The 20,157-nt window shown below is 50.3% G+C and overlaps 1 protein-coding gene across 3 annotated transcripts in view; it reads left to right on the forward strand.

Moving 5' to 3' along the window:
• LOC134949226 (flavin reductase (NADPH)-like) overlaps window positions 1-20,157 on the forward strand; it is a 69,499-nt gene that overhangs the window by 39,929 nt on the left and 9,413 nt on the right. For 2 of the 3 annotated variants that reach the window (XM_063937693.1, XM_063937692.1), the window contains 2 exons: window positions 5,517-5,606; window positions 6,767-6,898. In XM_063937693.1, the coding sequence (XP_063793763.1) occupies window positions 5,517-5,606; window positions 6,767-6,898 (222 nt within the window). The remainder of the gene's footprint in view (window positions 1-5,516; window positions 5,607-6,766; window positions 6,899-20,157) is intronic. The other variant, XM_063937694.1, reaches the window with a different exon arrangement.

Here is a 20,157-nt window from a genome sequence, read left to right on the forward strand (position 1 = left end):
CTTACGTACACAAGATCGTACAGTGTCCGCAATCTGCGTACGTACGCTGAAAGGGCGTAGTGACTACACAGTTTGCGTACACAAGCCTACACGCTGTTAGCACAATGCAGCAGCCAGAGTGGCTGTAAATACACTTTAAACCTTAGCAAGGAAAAGGGACACGAAACCATTTGTAATTCAAAACCAGGTTGGGGTCTAACCCACCAACGGTTCTTTACTTGCAGGGGGTTACAATATAAACAATACAATACAATAGAAGAATGGCTACAATCAATGGTACATACGTGTTTGGTTTAGCCTGCGCTTCCCAGTCTGGTCCTCAGTCATCAAGGTAGATGACCTTCAGAGTCTGTGTACTGGCCGGGCATACAGCTGGCTCTTTTATATAATATTCCAAAACCTAACACAATGGATACTGTAATCTCTTTGTCCACTGGACACAGGGATGGTCATTTACAGTACAGGAGAGGTCATAGGTTGGTTTGAATAGGTGGGCGATGTCTGTTCCAGGTGCCCTTGCAGGTGGTCTCCTCTGGGTTCCCGCCGCATACCAAATGTACAGTAAACACAGTTAATATTTATATTCTGCTCCTGCGCATAACTATTCGCAGGAGCGTGCGATCTTCTGCAAACCAACACCGGAATATTGCCCTTAAAATACCCTACAGCTGGATACCAAACACCACCCTATAACCTTGTTCTGTCCCCTCCTATCCTGTAAAGGTTAATCCCTTTGTTCTGATACCATTTAAACTGTTGTAACTTGCTGGTGTGAGGCAGGGAGACTGTGTACATTGTGCACTATTTGGATTAAATATGTAATGTGTTTTTATGGCTTTTCCATGCGACTACAAACACTACCGTAAATACTCATACCACGCTCTAATACGCAGGACCGCGGGAGCGACCATACGCAAATTGCGAATATGTGCACGCACGGCAGAATAAGTACGCGCACGGAGGCCATCTGTGTGTAGTTTGTACTTGATGTGTGTACTGCAATATTTTTCGACTTTGACAATGTAAAATTTCTTACGTGGAAGACAGTCACACTGTTGGCCTTGGCTTCAGCAAGATGTGTGTCGGAGCTGGGGGCTTTGTCTCACAAAAGCCCCTACTTAATTTTACATGAGGACAGAGCTGAACTCATAACTCGTTAGCAATTTCTTCCTACAGTGGTGTCTGCGTTTCACATCAACCAACCTATTGTGGTTCCGGTTGTTACCGACACCTCTGCTACTTCAAAGTCTTTGGATGTTGTGACGGCTTTGAAGGTGTATGTAAAGCGAACCGCTTGTCACAGAAAATCGAACTCGCTGTTTGTTCTTTATGATCCCAATAAAATTTGGTGTCCTGCTTCAAAGCAGTCCATTACATGCTGGATCAGGCTCACTATCCAGCATGCTTATTCCATGGCACATTTGCCAGTTCCAAAATCTGTACAGGCCCACTCTACTTGGTCGGTGGTTTCTTCCTGGGTGGCTGCCCGGGGTGTCTCGGCTTTGCAGCTCTACCAAGCAGCTACTTGGTCAGGCTCGAACACATTTGCTAAGTTCGATACTTTGGCCTCTGAGGACATTCAGTTTGGTCAATCAGTTCTGCAGGAACCTCAGCACTCTCCCACCCGGTTTGGGAGCTTTGGTACATCCCCATGGTACTAAATGGACCCCAGTATCCTCTAGGATGTAAGAGAAAATAGGATTTTAATTACCTACCGGTAAATCCTTTTCTCGTAGTCCGTAGAGGATACTGGGCGACCGCCCGGTGCTTCGTTCTTCCTGCACTGTTACTTGGTTAGGTAATGTTGGTTCAGCTGTTGCTGTCCTTGTTTTAAGTTTGGTTAGCATGGCTTTCCTCTTGTTTGTGTGTGCTGGTTCGGAATCTCACCACTATCCTTATTTATCCTTCTCTCAAAGTATGTCCGTCTCCTCGGGCACAGTTTCCTAGACTGAGTTTGGTAGGAGTGGCATAGAGGGAGGAGCCAGCCCACACTATCGAATTCTTAAAGTGCCCATGGCTCCTAGTGGACCCGTCTATACACCATGGTACTAAATTGACCCCAGTATCCTCTACGGACTACAAGAAAAGGATTTACCAGTAGGTAATTAAAATCCTATTTTAAAACGCTTGGGGGCAATGCATTGCTCTAAGAAAAGTTTACAAATTATAGTAAGAATTCCAGCTAGCTGTTCAGAGCAGTCCTTAATAACACTCCCTGGAATTCCGTCTGGACCGGGGGCTTTACTAGATTTGGTGGTAGCAAAGCACTTCCTGAAGAACACCAAGTCCAACACCAAGGGCTCACCGTCACCCTCATTTGCTCCCCACACAAGAGGAAAATCAACCACCTTACCAAACGTGAATAAAATATATTCAACGTTTCGCCAAACGTGGGAACCATGGGTTGTTTCAAATTACCCCTGTTAGCCTTATGGTCAGTAATATCCTGGATTCCCTTCCACATGCTTCTTACATCTCTATCATTTTTAAATTTAGTTTCAAGTTTAGCAAAAAATGCTCTTTTTGCATCAACGAATTCTCCTTTTCAAATTAGATCTAGCAACCCCAAAAGCAACCGATCGTTATATTTGAATGCCCTATTCCTCGCTACTAATAACGATCTCACCGTGCCATTAACTCAAGGCTTGTTATTAGTGAAGAGTTTCACACGTCTCTTGACAGTAACACTCTCAATACAACCATTAATATAGCCTAATACCACAGAAGTAAGATAATCCACATTTACCAAATTGTCATTCTCCTCCTCCTGAGATTCTACAACAAACAAACCCCAGTCGGTGAACTTCAAGGGGTCTTAGAGTTTAACCATATCCTCCTTTGGCCATATCGTAACAAATTTACTTTCAGGTTTAAAACGGTGAACCAGGGGTTTGTATGTAGGCACCAGAAACAGAGAGATATGATCCGAGTTACCAATGTTGGCATGCCTGAAAGGTAAATAGGCCTCCTTGACCTTGCAATATACATGGTCTAATAATTTTTTCCCTCTAGTGGGAGTGTTAACATACTGATAATATTTAGGAAAGACGGCCTTCAATCTGGCCTGGTTAAAGTCACCCGCCACTAAAAATACACCATCCACGTATTTAGATTCTAATTTAGTTATGGCAGTATACAAACACCCCAGAGCATATACCACATGAGCATCTGGAGAAATATAAACAACGACCACAGCCACCACTGAGAATTCTCTTGGCAGGTAAAAAGGACGGCATTTAACAATAGCATACTCTACATTTGCTAAACAAAAGGTTTCATTGAGAAGTGCGTCGGAACACCAATTATCATTCACATATACGCAAACACCACCACCTTTGTATTTACTAGAAGCCTTGTTATACAAAATATGCATTGTAATCTCTTCTGAGCCGGAACTGGCAATTGAACAGTGCGGAAATTATATACATCTTTGCTTTGGTATCTGCAGAATTGTATAGTGATTGTGGTAACATTGTTGTCATTTCGAGGCATTCCTTCCTCTTAGGATTTATTTTTGGGGGACTATTTTTTGTTTATTATATACAGACCCCTTTTATTGTTAATGTGATCCCATTTTTTTTTTTATTATTTATAAACGATCTCCTAAAAGTCCACGTTACAGTAATCTCTCAGCAGAAAGCTGCTAATAAAATTATACTGGCACTAAGTGAGTGTGGATCTTGTGACATTGAAGAACAGAAGTGTGCAAAGGTCACGGTGGCTCGTCCTGTATTCAAGGTTGTGTGGAACCTGCCTGCCAACTACTGGCACAGTATGAGAAGCAAGCGAAGGATTTTACTCCAGTCCTGGGACTTAGAATTTTATCATTGTACAGTGATATGAATGAACTGTGTCTCTGCTTATCAGCAATTTACTGAAATATATTAGTTTTTTCTGAACTTGAGAAAAGCAACTAACTTATTTTGCATGTGTTTTTTTTAGCAGTGTGCGCTGTGATTGGGGTCAGTTGTCCTTTAAAATGTTTATACAATGTAGATCCACTAGGGGGAGCCAGTGACTACTGTTTTGCAGTGTTGAGCTCTATATACAGGCAGTGCGTGGGCTATAATTCTAGAAGTTTACTGTGGTGTATTTCATTATAGTTAATCCTCCTCCTTCTGCAAGATGATGTCATGAAACCTCAGTCACTGTGTATTTTGCGTGTTAAAATCATACACTTCATTATCAATGAATTTATGTTCATTATGTTCAGCTTCTGTTACTGGGGCTAATTCAGGTTGGATTGCGGGGACACATGCGCAGCACCCGTCTTGCGCATGCACCCGCATTTTCTGTGGGGGGGTGGGCTGCAGAAAATGCAATAGCCTCGCCTGTCAATCAGGCAGGGGCGGTCGTGGGGCGGCGGCAACGCTCCTTTTCCTAGATAGAGCGTTGCCGGGGCGGAGGCTGGCAAACAGGGTGCCGTGCGTCATGAACAGGGGCGTGGTGGGGCGTGATCACATCGCAATTTCTGGTTGTTAGCAGAAATGAAGGATGCCTCCTGCTGGCGCAGCTTAGCTACGCCGGCAGGAGGCCTGCCGACATGTTTCCGATCGCGGCGGCTGCGTGTGACGTCACATAGCCGCTGCGATCGGAAACATGGCGGTGGGCCTCCTGCGGGGTGTAGCTAAGCTGCGTCGGCAGGAGGAATCCTTAATTTCTGCTTGATGAAGGGGGGAGGTGGCTGCGGTCAGCATGCGAACAGAAGGATTGCAAATTCTGCTAATTAGCAGAATTTACAATCCTTACTGAATTAGGCCCACTGTCTGTAGTTAAGATGTATTACAATGTTTGCTGTTTTCCAGCATGTGTAGAATTGGTAATCCAAGCAATGAAGACCAGCATCTGTCTGGCAGGCCATACTGAGACTTGTAGTTACACAGCAGCTAGAGATACGGGCCCTCATTCCGAGTTGATCGCTCGCTAGCTGCTTTTAGCAGCAGTGCAAACGCTAAGCCGCCGCCCTCTGGGAGTGTATATAAGTTTAGCAGAAGTGCGACCGAAAGGTTAGCAGAATAGTGCTGAATTTTTTTCATGCAGTTTCAGAGTAGCTCCAGACCTACTCCTAGATTGCGATCACTTCAGTCTGTTTAGTTCCTGCTTTGACGTCACAAACACGCCCTGCGTTCGGCCAGCCACTCCCCTGTTTCCCCAGGCACGCCTGCGTTTTCACCTGACACGCCTGTGTTTTTTAGCACACTCCCTGAAAACGGTCAGTTACCACCCAGAAACACCCACTTCCTGTCAATCACTCACCGATCAACAGAGCGACGGAAAAGAGTCACTAGACCTTGTGTAAAACTGCAGTTTTGTGTGAAAGTACGTCGCGCGTGCGCACTGCGGCCCGTAAGCATGCGCAGTTTTGACGTTTTTTTACCTGATCGCTGCGCTGCGAAATTCGGCAGCGAGCGATCAACTCGGAATGACCCCCCCAGTTTGTACATGCCTGATTTAAGATATATTTATATAAGTTTAACCCCTAATTCATCTCATAACTATTGTCCTGTTCATGAAAGGGCCAACCACAATGATGTCGAAGGGGACTCAGAATATTGTGGAGGCGATGAAGGAGCACGGGATCCGCAAGGTGGTGGGCTGCATGTCTTGTGAGTGCGACACTTCTTACTTACTTAGCTGGCCATCTGCATGAATGGTTGCAAATTGCGATGTTGGATCCCAGCTTGCGATGTCGGTCGCAGTGCTGGGATTGCAGCCACATACCGGAGACGTCTCACCTCCTGCATGCCCCCTTGCAAGCAGCATTGCATTGTTGTCCATCTCTGAATGAGGCCCAGAGTCTGTGGATACATCAGATACTATCAGGCAGTGGCTCCCAAATGCAGTCCCCAAGGCACCACAACAGTCCAGGTTTTAGGGATATCTCTGCTTGTGCACAGATAGGCATATGTAACTTACAGTTTGATTATCCTAAGCATGGATAGCCTTAACATATGGACTGTAGGGGTGCCTTGAGGGCAGTGTTTGGGAACATCTGCTACAAGGCAGAGTTATAACATGTAGAGAGTGCAGTTACACCACATTGGGGGTCATGCATCTCCCCTGTATCACACTTGTCCCCCTTACATCTGTTGCATGTTTCTAACCCGCACCCCTCCCGTTACACATCTGTCTGCCCTGACCTCTGACACATCTCCTCCCCATACCTGTAGCGTGTATCTGCTGTCAGTCCTCTCCCCTATGTGCAGTGTTACCATCAGCCGACTTACCTGTCCCCTGGGGAGGACTAAGTGGCTCCCAGGCAGCAGTAGTGATATGTAGCAGGAAAAGATGACACTTTGATCATGACCCATTCGTATGACTGAGCATAGCAGTACTGCAACAGTGATTCAGTGTCAGGCTGTAATCCCACAGCCATGGTCACCTTCCCCCGTAGACGCTGTGACACATTGTGCGGATGGGCTGATACAGGGGGACACAGGGTGCCAGGGCTGATATTATACTTGTATTCCTGTCCGGGTGTCCCTGTTTCGGTCTGCTTCTCCAGGACAGGATTTACCGGTTAGACAATAAAAGCAAACATCTGGTAACTTTTATACACTGGTACATGTGTACAATTTCACATAGGTCCCCAATGTGTAATGATTTGCAATGGGTTCTGCATTAGGGAAAAACAATTCCCTGGGACACTAGACCTGGATATTGTGTAACCCTGGCTGCTAGCATTGGTATAGGTTACATCATTCTATGACAGTCATAGACGTCTCTTCTACATGTGTAATGCCTCTTTTCTGTCTTCCTGTTCAAGACTACCTGCTTTGGGACATCGCCAAAGTCCCTTCTTACTTCCTGCCAGTGACTGAGGACCACGTCCGAATGTACCAGGTCCTGAAGGACTCCGGCCTGGATTACGTGGCTGTGCTGCCTCCATACATTACAGGTAACTAGTGGCCAGTATAACTATATCTGTACCATCATGTGATGCGCCCGAGCGCTCTGCAGGACTTGTGTCTGGGCTAATTCTGTGCCACGTGAGCTAATGAAGCCAACAACAGACACGTGGCTTTAGAGCTATTAGTTATTCATTCTGGAGACAGAGTGCAATATGCTTCTCCATCATTGTCATCATTGTCGGCTGTTGGTGTTGCGGCGCCGGTCTCCCGAGTGGTGTCGGGATTCCGATGTCGGTCACATGACTTCTGCCATTCTGACCGCCAGGATGCTAGATGCATCCTGATTGGACCACTACCACTAGTAAGTGGTTAGACCCACAAAGCCAGCCACTTACTACACTGCATGCAGGACATGAAAAGGGGTTAGTACATCATATAAGAAGGCTAACTGTGGGTATGGTCCAGGGGAGGTCCTGTGATCTATGCACTATAAGCAAAGTGTGATTGGAAGGTCAGGTAAGTGTGGAAGAGGAAGTTAGTGCAGGGAAGAAGAAGGTTGCTGGGTCTGGGTTTAGGGGTGGTCTTCAGTTGCCGGCGGCCGGGCCCCCGATGACCAGCATACTGGCGCCAGAATCCCGACCGACGGCATACCGACAGCTTTTCTCCCTCTTGGGGGTCCACGAGCCCTCTGGAGGGAGAAAAGATAGCGCGCCACCGTGCCCGCAGCGTGGCGAGCGCAGCGAGCCTGCAAGGGGCTCATTTGCGCTCGCCCTGCTGTCGGTATGCCAGCGGTCGGTGTGCCGGCGGTCGGGATTCCGGCGCCGGTATGCTGACCGCCGGGAGCCCGACCGCCGGCATAACATACTACACCCGGGTTCAGGGGCGAGCGTGGTGTCTGTGCAGTGTAGGAAGAGCTTATGCACAGGGCAGGTAAGTGTATTTTTAGGGTGGGATCAGTACGAGATAAACACTTCAATACTGCACATATTTAGTTTGGCCCCGTTACTCGCCTCAGGCAGGTGAGATATAGTAATCCTTCATTTAAGTGCATGACCGCAGCAGTGATTAAGCCTGTATTGGTGTTTTGCTCTCTATGGGTGGGATGTACGAAAGGAAAATGCGGGCAAAAATTTTTGGTAGCATTTACAATATGTACCAAGCTCCGGAATGCGATAGCTTGCACACGGTGGATGCCATTGCCCAATAAGAAGCCTATGGGCTTTTCATATTCCTAACTGAGAGAGATCCAATCAGATCCAAGTGTCCCCCGCGGCGCAGGTCATCAGGCGCAGTGATGTCATGAAGTGGGTGACACCGAAAACGAGTCGCATACTCACACACACCCCCATCCCCTGACATGACAAAGACTGGTCCACGGCTGCGACCATATCCCCTCCTTACCGACCCCGCCTCCTAAAGCCCGACACTCTCACCTGTCAGTGAGATCAGCAGGCAGTACAGTACAGAGCGGTGCAGGCAGTGCTGTGGCCGCCCCTCCCCTCTCCTCCAGTGTCCACTCTCCCCTCACTCGGGTCCTGACTGAGCTTGACTCACACAAGCTCCGCCTCCCACACTATACTACAGGAGGAAGAAGGGTAGATACTAGAATCAAGTGTCCTAAAGGACCTATGATGTCAGTGGGAGGAGCCAAGTCACCAGGGGGAGGAGCTAGGCCAGCGGGATAATTCTCTACTACCTTTAGTGGGTTCACTACGATCTGCCGGCGGCCGGCCTCCCGGCGACCAGCATACCGGCGCCGGGAGGCCGGCCGCCGGCTTACAGACAGTGCGGCGAGCGCAAATGAGTCCCTTGCGGGCTCGCTGCGCTCGCCACGCTACGGGCACGGTGTCGCGCTACGCGCGCCACACTATTTTATTCTCCCTCCAGGGGGGTCGTGGACCCCCACGAGGGAGAATAAGTGTCGGTATGCCGGCTGTCAGGCTCCCGGCGCCGGTATGCTGGTCGCCGGGAGCCCGACCGCCGGCATACTGAAGACCACCCCCTTTAGTAACCCGGTGGCGAGCGAAGCAGAGCAAGCCACCGAGCCCGAAGCGTGGCGAGCGAAGCGAACCCGCGAGGGTACATTCCGGGTACCCTGTTTGGGCATGGCCCCACCCCTGGTGTTGTGGCTCCTCCCCTAGTGACATCAGTGGTCCCTTACCCAACTTGGATTTAGAACTAACCGAGGAAGGAGCTGCTGCTGATGTTGCTGCATGATGCCAGGTAACTTCTATAAATGCTCCACGATGAGCAGAATCGATTTATGAGGTGTGTGTGTGTGTGTGTGTGTGTGTGTGTGTGTGTGTGTGTGTGTGTGTGTGTGTGTGTTAATGGGCATTGGGATGTAGAAATTGTTGGGTTACTGTCTGTTAGGTAGGGAGGAAAGCTAATTGGGGCTGTGTGAGCCTAGTATGGGTGCCACTGTGGGAGATTAGTATGGGTGCTGTGTAGCATGGGTGCTGTGTGAGCATAGTATGGGTGCCACTGTGTGAGTGTAGTATGGGTGCTGTGTAGTATGGGTGCTGCTGCATGAGCGTAATATAGGTGCTGCTGTGTTAGTGTAGTATGGGTGCTGTTGTGTGAGTGTAGTATGGGTGCTGCTGTGTGAGTGTAGTATGGGTGCTGTGTGAGTGTAGTATGGGTGCTGTGTAATATGGGTGCTGCTGTGTGAGTGTAGTATGGGTACTGTGTAGTATGGGTGCTGCTGTGTGAGAGTAGTATGGGTTCTGTGTAGTATGGTTGCTGCTATGTGAGAGTAGTATGGGTGCTGCTGTGTGAGCGTAGTATGGGTGCTGCTGTGTGAGAGTAGTATGGGTGCTGTGTGAGCGTGGTATGGGTGCTACTGTGTAAGAGTATGGGTGCTGCTGTGTGAGCGTAGTATGGGTGCTGCTGTGTGAGCGTAGTATGGGTGCTGGTGTGTGATAGTAGTGTGGGTGCTGTGTGAGCGTAGTATGGGTGCTGCTGTGTTAGTGTAGTATGGGTGCTGCTGTGTGAGAGTAGTATGGGTGCTGTGTAGTATGGTTGCTGCTGTGTGAGAGTAGTATTGGTGCTGCTATGTGAGAGTAGTATGAGTGCTGCTGTGTGAGAGTAGTGTGGGTGCTGCTGTGTGAGTAGTGTGGGTGCTGCTGTGTGAGTGTAGTATGGGTGCTGCTGTGTGAGAGTAGTGTGGGTGCTGCTGTGTGAGTGTAGTATGGGTGCTGCTGTGTGAGCGTGGTATGGGTGCTGCTGTGTGAGCGTGGTATGGGTGCTGCTGTGTGAGTGTAGTATGGGTGCTGCTGTGTTAGTGTAGTATGGGTGTTGTTTGAGCGTAGTATGGGTGTTGCTGTGCGTGCGTAGTATGGGTGCTGCTGTGTGAGTGTAGTATGGGTGCTGTGTGAGTGTAGTATGGGTGCTGCTGTGTGAGAATAGTATGGGTGCTGTGTGAGCGTAGTATGGGTGTTGCTGTGCGTGCGTAATATGGGTGCTGCAGTGTGAGTGTAGTATGGGTGCTGTGTGAGCGTAGTATGGGTGCTGTGTGTGAGCGTAGTATGGGTGCTGCTGTGTGATCATAGTATGGGTGCTGTGTGAGTGTAGTATGGGTGCCGCTGTGTGAGTGTAGTATGGGTGCTGTGTACTGTGGGTGCTGCTGTTTGAAAGTAGTATGGTTGCTGCTGTGTGAGAGTAGTATGAGTGCTGTTTAGTATGGTTGCTGCTGTGTGAGAGTAGTATGGGTGCTGCTGTATTAGTGTAGTATGGGTGCTGTGTGAGCGTAGTATGGATGCTGCTGTGCGAGAGTAGTATGGGTGCTGCTGTGTGAGTGTAGTATGGGTGCTGTGTGAGAGTATTATGGGTGCTGCTGTGTGAGCGTAGTATGGGTGCTGCTGTGTGAGCGTAGTATGGGTGCTGCTGTGTGAGTGTAGTATGGGTGCTGTGTAGTATGGGTGCCGCTGTGTGAGTGTAGTATGGGTACTGTGTCGTATGGGTGCGGCTGTGTGAGAGTAGTATGGGTGCTGTGTAGTATGGTTGCTGCTATGTGAGAGTAGTATGGGTGCTGTGTAGTATGGTTGCTGCTATGTGAGAGTAGTATGGGTGCTGCTGTGTGAGCGTAGTATGGGTGCTGCTGTGTGAGAGTAGTATGGGTGCTGTGTGAGCGTGGTATGGGTGCTACTGTGTAAGAGTAGTATGGGTGGCGCTGTGTGAGCGTAGTATGGGTGCTGCTGTGTGAGCGTAGTATGGGTGCTGCTGTGTGAGCGTAGTATGGGTGCTGCTGTGTTAGTGTAGTATAGGTGCTGCTGTGTGAGAGTAGTATGGGTGCTGTGTAGTATGGTTGCTGCTGTGTGAGAGTAGTATTGGTGCTGCTATGTGAGAGTAGTATGAGTGCTGCTGTGTGAGCGTGGTATGGGTGCTGCTGTGTGAGCGTGGTATGGGTGCTGCTGTGTGAGCGTGGTATGGGTGCTGCTGTGTGAGCGTAGTATGGGTGCTGTGTGAGTGTAGTATGGGTGTTGTTTGAGCGTAGTATGGGTGTTGCTGTGCGTGCGTAGTATGGGTGCTGCTGTGTGAGTGTAGTATGGGTGCTGTGTGAGTGTAGTATGGGTGCTGCGGTGTGAGCATAGTATGGGTGCTGCTGTCTGAGAATAGTATGGGTGCTGTGTGAGCGTAGTATGGGTGCTGTGTGAGCGTAGTATGGGTGTTGCTGTGCGTGCGTAGTATGGGTGCTGCAGTGTGAGTGTAGTATGGGTGCTGTGTGAGCGTAGTATGGGTGCTGTGTGTGAGCGTAGTATGGGTGCTGCTGTGTGATCATAGTATGGGAGCTGTGTGAGTGTAGTATGGGTGCCGCTGTGTGAGTGTAGTATGGGTGCTGTGTACTGTGGGTGCTGCTGTTTGAAAGCAGTATGGTTGCTGCTGTGTGAGAGTAGTATGAGTGCTGTGTAGTATGGTTGCTGCTGTGTGAGAATAGTATGGGTGCTGTGTGAGCGTAGTATGGGTGCTGTGTGAGCGTAGTATGGATGCTGCTGTGCGATAGTAGTATGGGTGCTGCTGTGTGAGTGTAGTATGGGTGCTGTGTGAGCGTAGTATGGGTGCTGCTGTGTGAGCGTAGTATGGGTGCTGCTGTGTGAGCGTAGTATGGGTGCTGCTGTGTGAGCGTAGTATGGGTGCTGCTGTGTGCGTGTAGTATGGGTGCTGTGTAGTATGGGTGCCGCTGTGTGAGTGTATTATGGGTACTGTGTCGTATGGGTGCTGCTGTGTGAGAGTAGTATGGGTGCTGTGTAGTATGGTTGCTGCTATGTGAGAGTAGTATGGGTGCTGTGTGAGCGTGGTATGGGTGCTACTGTGTAAGAGTATGGGTGCTGCTGTGTGAGCGTAGTATGGGTGCTGCTGTGTGAGCGTAGTATGGGTGCAGGTGTGTGATAGTAGTGTGGGTGCTGTGTGAGCGTAGTATGGGTGCTGCTGTGTGAGCGTAGTATGGGTGCTGCTGTGTTAGTGTAGTATGGGTGCTGCTGTGTGAGAGTAGTATGGGTGCTGTGTAGTATGGTTGCTGCTGTGTGAGAGTAGTATTGGTGCTGCTATGTGAGAGTAGTATGAGTGCTGCTGTGTGAGAGTAGTGTGGGTGCTGCTGTGTGAGCGTAGTGTGGGTGCTGCTGTGTGAGTGTAGTATGGGTGCTGCTGTGTGAGAGTAGTATGGGTGCTGCTGTGTGAGAGTAGTGTGGGTGCTGCTGTGTGAGTGTAGTATGGGTGCTGCTGTGTGAGCATGGTATGGGTGCTGCTGTGTGAGCGTGGTATGGGTGCTGCTGTGTGAGTGTAGTATGGGTGCTGCTGTGTTAGTGTAGTAAGGGTGCTGTGTGAGTGTAGTATGGGTGTTGTTTGAGCGTAGTATGGGTGTTGCTGTGCGTGCGTAGTATGGGTGCTGCTGTGTGAGTGTAGTATGGGTGCTGTGTGAGTGTAGTATGGGTGCTGCTGTGTGAGAATAGTATGGGTGCTGTGTGAGCGTAGTATGGGTGCTGCTGTGTGAGCGTAGTATGGGTGCTGCTGTGTGAGTGTAGTATGGGTGCTGTGTAGTATGGGTGCCGCTGTGTGAGTGTAGTATGGGTACTGTGTCGTATGGGTGCGGCTGTGTGAGAGTGGTATGGGTGCTGTGTAGTATGGTTGCTGCTATGTGAGAGTAGTATGGGTGCTGCTGTGTGAGCGTAGTATGGGTGCTGCTGTGTGAGAGTAGTATGGGTGCTGTGTGAGCGTGGTATGGGTGCTACTGTGTAAGAGTAGTATGGGTGGCGCTGTGTGAGCGTAGTATGGGTGCTGCTGTGTGAGCGTAGTATGGGTGCTGCTGTGTGAGCGTAGTATGGGTGCTGCTGTGTTAGTGTAGTATGGGTGCTGCTGTGTGAGAGTAGTATGGGTGCTGTGTAGTATGGTTGCTGCTGTGTGAGAGTAGTATTGGTGCTGCTATGTGAGAGTAGTATGAGTGCTGCTGTGTGAGCGTGGTATGGGTGCTGCTGTGTGAGCGTGGTATGGGTGCTGCTGTGTGAGCGTGGTATGGGTGCTGCTGTGTGAGCGTAGTATGGGTGCTGTGTGAGTGTAGTATGGGTGTTGTTTGAGCGTAGTATGGGTGTTGCTGTGCGTGCGTAGTATGGGTGCTGCTGTGTGAGTGTAGTATGGGTGCTGTGTGAGTGTAGTATAAGTGCTGCGGTGTGAGCATAGTATGGGTGCTGCTGTCTGAGAATAGTATGGGTGCTGTGTGAGCGTAGTATGGGTGCTGTGTGAGCGTAGTATGGGTGTTGCTGTGCGTGCGTAGTATGGGTGCTGCAGTGTGAGTGTAGTATGGGTGCTGTGTGAGCGTAGTATGGGTGCTGTGTGTGAGCGTAGTATGGGTGCTGCTGTGTGATCATAGTATGGGAGCTGTGTGAGTGTAGTATGGGTGCCGCTGTGTGAGTGTAGTATGGGTGCTGTGTACTGTGGGTGCTGCTGTTTGAAAGCAGTATGGTTGCTGCTGTGTGAGAGTAGTATGAGTGCTGTGTAGTATGGTTGCTGCTGTGTGAGAATAGTATGGGTGCTGTGTGAGCGTAGTATGGGTGCTGTGTGAGCGTAGTATGGATGCTGCTGTGCGATAGTAGTATGGGTGCTGCTGTGTGAGTGTAGTATGGGTGCTGTGTGAGCGTAGTATGGGTGCTGCTGTGTGAGCGTAGTATGGGTGCTGCTGTGTGAGCGTAGTATGGGTGCTGCTGTGTGAGCGTAGTATGGGTGCTGCTGTGTGCGTGTAGTATGGGTGCTGTGTAGTATGGGTGCCGCTGTGTGAGTGTAGTATGGGTACTGTGTCGTATGGGTGCTGCTGTGTGAGAGTAGTATGGGTGCTGTGTAGTATGGTTGCTGCTATGTGAGAGTAGTATGGGTGCTGCTGTGTGAGCATAGTATGGGTGCTGCTGTGTGAGAGTAGTATGGGTGCTGTGTGAGCGTGGTATGGGTGCTACTGTGTAAGAGTAGTATGGGTGCTGCTGTGTGAGCGTAGTATCGGTGCTGCTGTGTGAGCGTAGTATGGGTGCTGCTGTATGATAGTAGTGTGGGTGCTGTGTGAGCGTAGTATGGGTGCTGCTGTGTGAGCGTAGTATGGGTGCTGCTGTGTTAGTGTAGTATGGGTGCTGCTGTGTGAGAGTAGTATGGGTGCTGGTGTGTGATAGTAGTGTGGGTGCTGTGTGAGCGTAGTATCGGTGCTGCTGTGTGAGCGTAGTATGGGTGCTGCTGTATGATAGTAGTGTGGGTGCTGTGTGAGCGTAGTATGGGTGCTGCTGTGTGAGCGTAGTATGGGTGCTGCTGTGTTAGTGTAGTATGGGTGCTGCTGTGTGAGAGTAGTATGGGTGCTGGTGTGTGATAGTAGTGTGGGTGCTGTGTGAGCGTAGTATGGGTGCTGCTGTGTGAGCGTAGTATGGGTGCCGTGTGTGAGCGTAGTATAGGTGCTGCTTTGTGAGCGTAGTATAGGTGCTGCAGTGTGAGTGTAGTATGGGTGCTGTATGATGTAGTATGGGTGCTGCAGTGTGAGTGTAGTATGGGTGCTGCTGAGTGAGTGTAGTATGGGTGCTGTTTGAGTGTAGTATGGGTGGTGCTGTGTGAGGGGAGCTTTATGGGAGCTGATAGTGTGGGTGGATGAATGTGCTAATGGGTGTTGGGAGGAGGGATTGATAATGAATTGGGGAGAGAGGGGGTAATGGATGTACGGGGATGGGGAGCTACAGTAATGGGTTCTTGGACAGGGATATGTTTGCGGTTGCTGTGCAGAGGAAATTGGTTAATCGGTGCCACCACCTAGTAAATACCATGCCACCTCTAAGACACCGCATGATACCCCATGGCACTTCTAATACACCACATGATACCCCATGTCACCACCAAGACACCACATTTCACCACATAACACCACATTTCACCACGATACCCCATATCCCCACATGTCACCACCAAGACACCATATTTCACCAGCTAAGCGGTGGTTTAGAACGCTGCTCATGTACTCCTATGGGTGCTTGTACTTAGACGCACACGTGCACCCTAGTCGTGAGCATACTTGGTTGACGCAAATATGCCAAGCTGCAGGATGGAAGTGTGTAGGGGGCAGGGCAATTAAAGGAAGGCTCTTGGTACAACCCATGATGCAGACCAGCAAGCAATGCTGGGAGGGAGAAGTGGGAGGAGACTGCATTCTGTAGTGCTGCCGCTGCGTTACAATAGGGAGGACCTGTAATGCAGTGCGAAGTTTATTGAACTTGAAGCCTCCTGCTGTTACTCCCTGGCTGACAGTCAGTCGTTTCAACTGCCAGTTTGGAAAGCTGGATGAAAAGTTAGTGGGCTAGATGCATCATCGCTTGGAAAGTGATAAAATGGAGAGTGAAAAAGTGCCAGCCAATCAGCTCCTAACTGCCATTTTTCAAACACAGCCTGTGACATGGCAATTAGGAGCTGATTGGCTGGCACTTTTTCACTCTCCATTTTGTCACTTTCCAAGCTATGATGCATCTAGCCCAGTATTATTATTACCAATCAAATTGTTCATTTCAATATAATCCAGTACTATTTCAGAAAAAAAAATATTTTAGTTAGTTTTTTTACCTCAATAAGGGGAATACAAATACAGCTGTGTCCTAGAACGTTCCCACTACACAGACAGAAACAGAACGACTTAAATGCGGACGCAGGCAGCGGGAGAGCGATGCTTCCACTGCCCAGAGCAGTAAGGGGGAGCCGGCGTTGGTGAATAATTAGGGGTAGTGGGAAGCAGTGCTCCCACTACCCGTAGTTTCTCTAACGTCCTAGAGGAGGCTGGGGTCCACATTAGTACCATGGGGTATAGACGGGTCCACCAGAAGCAATTGGCACTTTAAGAGTTTAAGAGTGTGGGCTAGCTCCTCCCTCTATGCACCTCCTACCAGACTCAGTTTAGAAATTGTGCCCGGAGGAGCCGGTCACAGCTAGGGGAGCTCTCCAGAGCTTTCCTGGGTAAAGTTTATTTTAGAGGTTTTTATTTTACAGGGAGACTGCTGGCAACAGTCTCCCTGCAGCGTGGGACTAAGGGGGGAGCAGTGTCCGCCCTGCGGGGCCTGAGCCACTGACACCGCTGACTGGACACTGAGCTTCAGAGGGGATGATCGGTCCCTGCCGCAGGGGCACCGCTCACCCCAGCAGCATGCCACCGACCCCTTACAAAGCTGAAGAAAGTGGTGAGTTAGTCACCAACCCCCCTAGCAAGCGGGGGCCGGTGTGAAGATGGCGGCAACATGGGAGGGAGCGTGGTATTACCGCGCTCCCGGGTGGTTACCAGAGGCACACTGTGCGGCGCTGTGAGGGGCGCCCTGGGCCAGCGCTTACCCCTCACACTTGGTCAGCAAGCCTGTCGGGCCCCTGGGATCCAGCCAGCATAACTCCTCAGACCAAGATTTGAAAACTGCTGAGCGGGAAGACAGCGCCGGGAAGGGGGCAGAGCTTCTCCTCAGAGCGAACCTGCAGCGTTCCAGCACCATTTTCCTCCATGCTGCATGCTGAAGGAAGATCTTCATCCACTCCACAGCAGCTCCAGTTACTGTACGGTACCAGGGGGTTGTAGAAGGGAGGGGAGGCTGAATACTTGTCTGTGTGTCCTATTAAGGAGCACAAGTCAGCGCTGGTAAGAGGTGTCTCTTAGTATAGAAAGCGCAGGTGTGGGTTGGCTCCAATCTCTGTTTTACTCTTGCCATTCTTGGGGGGGGAAAACTCTGTCCTACCCCCTCCTGTGCAGAGCCGGCGCTACCATTAGGCAGCTGCCTAAGGGCGCCGGCACCTGAGGGGGCGGCTGTGAGGCTGATGGCATCATAAGGGTGTCTCTCAAAGAGACATCCTTATTTTACTTATCGCTGGTGGCGGCAGTGGTTTGCATAACCAGCGGCCGCCACTCCCGCACCTCACAGGTGCTGTCTGGCTGAGTCTGCAGACATGTCATAGTCTGGTGCAGCGCAAACAGCAGCAGCAGTGTCCTGCGTCCGCCCCCCTTTCCTTCTCTGAACAGTGAGTGGCTGCTCCCTCCCCCGGGACAAGCCACCAACGTTCTCCTTCCCGTCCCAAGGCTCCGCCTCCTCATCTGGGGCTCCGCCCCTTTTTGCTCCTTCGGTCCTGACTTTCTTGAGCTAAGCTTGCCCTGCAGTTCTATGGGGGGACCATGATGACTGACAGGGGACTACAGGACCTCCTTCAAGCAGAGGTACAGTAAGTATCTTATGGTGATTTTTACTGTTATCTGGAGTTTATTAATATAATCTGGGGAGGTGGGTACTGCAGTAATATTATGTGGGGTGGGGTGTAGTACTGTTATGGAGTCGTGAATTCATGTTTTATTTTGGTATATTGTAGTTATTTGTGGGTGACTTAAAGTTATGTGTGTGTGTGGGGGGGGAGGCTGTGCTAATGTTTTGTGGGAATTCTTTAAGGGGATGTATTGATGTTTAACATGTAGATAGTGCTGTAAAGGGTCTATTCATGTAGCAGAGAAAAGCCCTGCTTTTCTCTGTCTAGTGTAATTCACAGAGCGGGTTACTGTGGAGAAGTCCCTGACTTCTCCAGCGACACCCCCGCTCTGTGACTGAATCGCCTCACCATAGTTTTGTATGGTGAGTGCGATTCATGAAGGAGCTGAAAGCTCTGCTTTCCGCTTCTCCATGGGGTTCAGGTTCTCCATCTCAGGATGGCGTAACCTGAACTGCAGTGCCGAGACAGCAGGGAAGCTCAATGCTTTCATGCTCTCTGTCCACACCCGGCGCTGGCTCCGCCCCCGACCTCCCAGCAGCCACCTCGGCCTGCCAGGAGGTCAACAGGCGGCGCATGCGCAGAGGGACCCGCTGGCTGACTCCGCACATCGGAGAGGGAACTGCCTAGAGAAGACGTCACCGCTGGACCCCTGGATTCCGCAGGGCTTCATCGAAGGGTGAGTGTATATAAATTGCCACTTATTATAGCTATACATCGCAGCGATGCGATGTATAGTGATAAGTAACAATTCAGTTTTAATTTTCTTAATGAATAGACCCCTCAGTAACAAGGCCCAGGAGCAGCACAGAGGAGGCAGGATATAGGTGATGGGATGGGTGGTAAGCGGCACAGAAGAGCCGGGATATAGGTGACGGGATGGTGGGAAGTGGCACAGAGGAGCCAGGATACAGATGACGGAATGGGGGGAAGCTGCAAATAGGACCCGGGACACAGGTGACAAAATTGGAGGAGGTGGCACAGAGAAGCTGGGATACGGGTGATAGGGTTGTGGGGAAGCGTCACAGAGGAGCCGGAACACAGGTGATAGGATGGGAGAAAATGGCACAAAGAAGACAGAAACAGGTGATGGGATAGGGGAAGCAGCACAGAGGAGCCGGGATACAGATGACGGAATGGAAGAAAGCGAGAAAGCAATACAGAACAGCTGGGAAACGGGTGATGGGATGGGGGGAAGTGACACAGAGGAGCCAGGATACAGATGACGGAATGGGAGAAGCTGCAAATAGGATTCGGGACACAGTGACATAATAGAAGGAGGTGGCACAGAGAAGCCTGAATACGGGTGATAGGGTGGAGGGGAGTGGCACAGAGGAGCAGAGTTGCAGGTGACAGGTTGGGGGGAAGCGCACAGAGGAGCCGGAACACAAGTGACAGGATGGGAGAAAACGGCACAAAGAAGACAGGAAACGGGTGATGGTATAGGGAAAGCAGCACAGATGAGCCAGTACACAGGTGGCGGAATGTGAGAAAGCGATACAAAAGAGCTTGGAAATGGATGATGGGATGGGGAGAAGTGGCACAGAGGAGTCGGGATACAGATGACAGAATGGGAGAAAGCGGCACAGTAGCCTCGACACAGGTGACAGGATGGGGGGAGGTGGTACAGAGAGCTGGCATACAGGTGATGGGATTGGGACAAGCGGGACAGGGGATCCGGGACACAGGTGACGGGAATGGGGAAGTGGTACAGAGGAGCTAGGATACAGCTGATGGGGTGGGGGGAGAACAGCACAGAGAAACCGGGGCACAGGTGACGGGATGGGGTGATAGGATACATTTTGCCTAGGGTGCCCAGAAACCTTGCACCGGCCCTGCTCCTGTGTGTGTGTGTGTGTGTGTGTGTGTGTGTGTGTGTGTGTGTGTGTGTGTGTGTGTGTTGGTGGTCACTAGCAGCAATGTCTAGGGATACTGTGTCTTATGCTGCTGAGGATTTATCCTCCCAGGATGATCCCATTCCATGCAATCAAGTTAGCACTGGTTTAGCACAGGTTCCAGCAAGGGAACCAGAGTGGTTTTCCTCTATCAGGACTTGGATGTCCCAGATTGCTGACAGGGTTACCAGTAATGAGTCGGCAACCCAGGTATTACAGTCCTCTCTGGCTGTGTGGCCCTTGTTGGGTACCTCTGGTCTCCCCGCTACATATCCTCACAAACGTGCGCTTGTGCAGGTAACACAAGACGACACGGATACCGATTCTGACACTACAGATGGTGACGGGGATGTGTTGCGGGGGTCCGCATCTCTTGCAAGGGGGGTGCAGCTGTTAATAGAGGCGAACAGGGATGTGTTAAATGTTAATGATACCACACCTGAGCAGGTTGAGGAGGCTTTCTTCACTGAAAACAAGAATGCTTTGCTCACCTTCCCTGCGTCAAAAGAGCTGAATGCTATATTTGAGAAGGCCTGGGTGAAGAAGTTTCAGATCCCTAAAAGGGTTCTGGTAGCTTTTCCTTTCCCTGAGGAGGACAGGAAAAAATGGGAAAAACCGCCAATCGTTGACGCTTCTGTATCTAGACTCTCAAAGAAGGTGGTTTTGCCGGTACCGGGATC

The sequence above is a fragment of the Pseudophryne corroboree genome, chromosome 8 (assembly GCF_028390025.1).
Source record: "Pseudophryne corroboree isolate aPseCor3 chromosome 8, aPseCor3.hap2, whole genome shotgun sequence".
Classification (NCBI taxonomy): domain Eukaryota; kingdom Metazoa; phylum Chordata; class Amphibia; order Anura; family Myobatrachidae; genus Pseudophryne; species Pseudophryne corroboree.